We start from the raw sequence: 5,122 nt of genomic DNA on the forward strand, positions 1-5,122 counted from the left end.
CTCTCAAAGTAAGGTGCTTTGTATGGCGAGTTGCTTTGAGAAGAATACCAGTTGCAACAAAACTTGTTCAAAGGGGTATTAATGTCCAATCCAATTTATGTTTGTTATGTCGAGTGGAACCTGAGACAATAGATCATCTTTTTGTCACTTGCAAGGTTGTGGAAGAAACATGTGATTGGATTTTCAAATGGTGTGGTATTTCTAGAAGACAACGATCCAACATTGAGGAATATCTCAACTTTGCTGCTTCTTGGGGGAATTGCCTTAAGAAAAAGTTGGTGGTCAATTTAATCTTCTATGTAATGATTTGGTACATTTGGGTGGCAATGAATAATAAGGTATATAATAAGGTGATTACTACCCCGACAAAGATAGCGGATGAGATTATCTCTCAATCATTCTCGTGGTTTAAATATAGGAGTTCCAATTCGTGCGGTAGTTGGATTGATTAGTGTATTTCTCCTTTTAATTTTTGTTAATTGCCATTGTACTCCTTGTACTCTTGCCCATGATCTAGTTACTTGCTAATCATGTGGCTTTTAATATATATTTGCCGTTTCAAAAAAAAATCGAGGTTTTCACTTATTATTATTATTTTTTTTTTGGGTTTAGTTTAAATGGTTTTTTAACTTCAAAAATATTTATAAAAAAAAAATCAAACAAAATAAGGCTCTGTATAATCCATTTTATGTTTAACTGCTTTGGTTTGTTCGGTTTACAGTTAAATCCGAAGAACATATATCAAACTTCTTTTGCTTTGGTAGACTTACATTTTCTCTTATCACATAATTTTAGATGATTATAATACTTTGTATCATTTTTTTATTATTATAAAAAATATTATTTTATAGTTAATATCAGGCACTTTAATTATTTTAAGCATGTATTTGTCTATAATTTAAGTATATAATTATAAAAGTTGACGTAAATTTATAACAAACTTGATATATGAACATAAGTTATAAGAAATGCGGTATATACGAATTATGTTTATAGTGTTAACTTGTTTTTTGGAATCATTTGAAAGATCCGGCAACCACCACGAGCCATCTCTATTCACATCTAAAAATTTCCACCAAACCAAACAAAAATCAAACCTTTAACCTAGAAACCAAATTTGAATCAAATCTAAACTCAGCCATAAAATTAAACCAAAACATTAAAACACAAACTTTTCTATCATTTTCCTTTAGTAACAAATCCAGAAATCTGAAAAGAGTCTGAAAACACAAACCACAAAATCAAATCTAAGAAACATGAAACCAGACACGAACCAAATCTGAAAACCCAGTGAAATTCAATCCAAACATTTTGTTTGTGTAGAAATCGAGTAGTAGCGATGAATGGTTGTTTGTTGGCAACTTCAGACGCACATGTAATCACATTGTTGGCTTCACACGCACATTTATTAACTTCGTTGGATTCGTGCCCTTCCTACCCCCACTCTGAAAAGTGGTGACTAGAGTGAAAAACAAAATATATTGAAGAAACATACATATTGAAAAAAAAAATACAATATAAGTCATTTCAAGTTATTTCTGTCTAGAAAAATAAAACAAATTAAGCACTAGGATTGTTGGTCCGAATTAAATACAAAAGATATGGACAAAACTAGCATATTAAACAAAACACAAAACCAATAAAACTAAACTACATAATGATAATATACTCTTGTATCTATTTTCCATTTAAACTTTTTGTTGTTTAATTAATTAATATATATATATATATATATATATATATATATATATATATATATATATATATATATATATATATATATATATATATATATTAAAGATACCAAAGTTAGGAATAATAAACTTCTTAAGTGTTTGGCAAAATTGGTCCTTAAAGTTATGTATGTTTGCTCCTTTTCTTTTGTCAATTTTTTTTGTCACTATTGGTCCTCCAACTTATATTGGTTTTAAAAAACTACTTAAAACATTGACCCTTCACCTTTATGCTTTTGTTCACAAACAACCCTTTCACTTTCGTTTGAATTTTTCATAACCCTTGCCTAACCCTTGCCTTTTGTTACATATTATTAGTATTTAGTCTTTTGGTAGAAATTGTCCCTCATTATTATTATTATTATTATTATTATTATTATTATTATTATTATGTTAGACAAAATTACACGATTGGTCCATGTGGTTTACCAGATTTAACACATTGAGGACAACGATGGAAACCGAAATCACTCTTTTACTCCTAATCTAATTTTTTTTTTTATTAATTTATATTTCTCTTTTTGGTTTTAAATTAATGTTTTATTTATTAGAAAATATTCACCGAATACCATAAAGCCACCCACTAGCTGTCATCACCACCACCACCACCACCGCCAAAATTACATAAATGGTCCATATGGTTTACCCGTCGTCACAAATTCAGTCCCTACTACCTTAAAAGACCAAATTACCCTCACATTAACGGACAAAAAACAACGGTCTATATTTTCCGAATTGGTTTTCCGGCTGCTACCATACATGACAATAAAGTTCAATTTGTGAGACCATTTCTTTATTTTCCTCATTTATTGCAAGAAATAATGATTTAGATTTCTTTACTTATGTAATTAGATGACATTGTTTATCTTCCTTTACTAGATTATCTCAATGCAATTCAACATGCTACTTTACTTTACAAAGCAATACATTCCGACCCCGTCAACGTCGGGGAATCTTTTCTAGTTATTATTGTTATTGTTATTATTATTATTATTATTATTATTATTATTATTATTATTATTATTATTATTATTATTATTATTATCATCATCTTATTTGAAACTGTTCAAACATCTTGTTGTCGTTATTTAATTGAGGTCTGGATAGTGAACTTCGCATACGGAGGAAGAGACGAGGATAACAATGGCAACGGAAACAGATGTCGGTAATGCCGCCGTACAGCTTGAGATGCAAGAAGCTCTCGATACCACCAATAAGCTGCAGAAGAGGAACATTTCCTTCAGCATTTGGCCGCCGTCGCAACACACACGCGATGCCGTCAGAAAGGGCCTTGTCGACACCCTTTCCACCACTTCGATCCTCTCTAAACATTATGGCATTGTACCGACAGAAGAAGCCACCGTTGTCGCCGAACTTATAGAGGATGAGGCCTTCGTTGTCGCTTCCGCCTCCGCCTCCTCCGCCTCTGCTGAAGATGACGACATCGAGGTCCTTCAGGCTTACTCAAAAGAGACAAGCAAACGGATGCTTGATCACATGAAATCCAGATCCGCTCCGCCGGAAACAACGTCGACGTTGGAGGAAGAGAGCTGTGTGACCACCGCCAATTCTGCTTCTAACGATGATGAAAGCTCTACGGTCGAAGTAGCTGAATCTCAAACTATTTGAAACTTGAAAGGTTAGGGTTTCATATTTGTAGCTTGTTTTCGGATCTACAAATTTCTTGGGTTTTGGTTTTCATGAGGTTATATTCATCAAATTTTCAAAATTAGAATCAATTTCCATATCTATTTTCGATTTCGATGTTTGGATTTCTAAGATGTTTTTGAAAAAATTGTGCTGGTTCTCGACTTCAATTCTTATATGCTTATTTTGAGTCGACAAAATCCAGATGTATCGTGCATTGAATCTGGAAATTGGCTCATCCATGGCTTCGCTAAATTAAGCTATCGTTCCTTCAAAAAGGTTAAGAAATTAAATTAAAGTTTCCAAAATTGGGATGCATGGATTTTCAATCTAAGTTGTTATTGGTCATATTTTCATGATGATCCATCTATGATTTCAACTATTAATTAGTGAATGGGAAATTGACTTATAAGGTAAATATTTTTTTTGTTTAGTTCATATGCAGATGACTTCTTTATTTTTGTATATATATCTAGGTAACATATATATCTATCTAGGTAACGATCTTGTTAGAAATGTTTACAAACGATCTTTATGACCGGGCGTAACAAGCCGCAGCCGGTCATAATGGTCATATGTGAACATTTCTAGCAAATTCATTACCTGTACAAAAAAAGAAGTTACCTAAATGTGAGCAAAAACGAAAATATACTTAGCTTGATAATTCAATTTCTTTTTTTTTACCTTTTTTTTTGTTTTGGTATAAAGTTTAACATAAATGGTAAATATTTTTAAAACCATATCATTTTGATAACTATCTTTTTAAAATACATTAATTTTATTAAATATAAAAATTAAAATTTACTATGTACATGTGTAAAAATTGAGAATACAGGCTGCACAACAATAAATATGGCAATCAGTTAATCACCATCCACATTACACCGATAGTTGTGTCAGCCGAAACACTTGAGATTTGCATACCTGCAAAGCATGTTTAATTTGATAGAGAAAAACAAACAACAAGTCTTGGACCAGAGAACTGTAATAGATGCTAAAATACTAGAGATTGAAATCAATAACACGAAGAAGAGCATCATCTTCAATAAAGTTTGTTCCAGGTATTGTAGGAACTTGTTAGAAGGGTTAACTACAGCCGATCATAATGGTTATATTCGAACATTTCCAACAAGTACTTTACCTAGATGTGTACAAAAGTAAAGTGAACAAAATGAAAATGTAACTATCTTGATAAGTCAATTACCCGTTTTTTTATTCATAACACCTTCAAGTCTATCTTGACGGGTCTTTTTTTATTATTATTTATAAATTATGTTTCTTGAGACTTGATCTCGATATTTTGAGTAATGAGACTTGGTGGAAGATTAATATAGTCTATAAAATCACCATAAGGGTATGTTTGGTTGGCTGCTATGGAATAAAGAATAATCTATGTCACTATGTCACTGTCATTGTATTTGTGGAGGTTGTATGCTAATACTTATCAACAAACCATTTTCATAACATCATTACCTGTTCAAAGTTTCAAACATCATCTAATGGCTATTCATCTAAATGACTATTTACATTCCAACAAACCATTTTCATAACATTCATCAATATTAACAAGTACATCAATATTTGAGTATTTCCTTTCTTTAAGCTTTGGACTCAGCGAGTCATAGGTCCGACTCGCCGAGTGGATGCGGGACCCGGGACACGTTTAAGTTGGCGACTCGGCGAGTCACAACTGTTGGATGAAACCCTAAGTTTCAGGGGTTTGCACCCTATTTAAAGGACTT

At 32.0% G+C, this 5,122-nt stretch overlaps 1 protein-coding gene across 1 annotated transcript; it reads left to right on the forward strand.

Moving 5' to 3' along the window:
- Positions 1-2,876: 2,876 nt before the first annotated feature.
- Positions 2,877-3,362, forward strand: LOC111894797 (MFP1 attachment factor 1). Its single transcript, XM_023890896.1, has one exon. The coding sequence runs from the start codon at positions 2,877-2,879 to the stop codon at positions 3,360-3,362; it is 486 nt and encodes a 161-aa protein (XP_023746664.1).
- The last annotated feature ends 1,760 nt before the right edge of the window (positions 3,363-5,122 follow it).

Source organism: Lactuca sativa, chromosome 1 (genome assembly GCF_002870075.4).
Source record: "Lactuca sativa cultivar Salinas chromosome 1, Lsat_Salinas_v11, whole genome shotgun sequence".
Classification (NCBI taxonomy): Eukaryota; Viridiplantae; Streptophyta; class Magnoliopsida; order Asterales; family Asteraceae; genus Lactuca; species Lactuca sativa.

Coding starts and splice junctions, on each gene's coding strand:
- LOC111894797 (XM_023890896.1), top strand. CDS start 2,877: ATGGCAACGGAAACAGATGTCGGTAATGCCGCCGTACAGCTTGAGATG.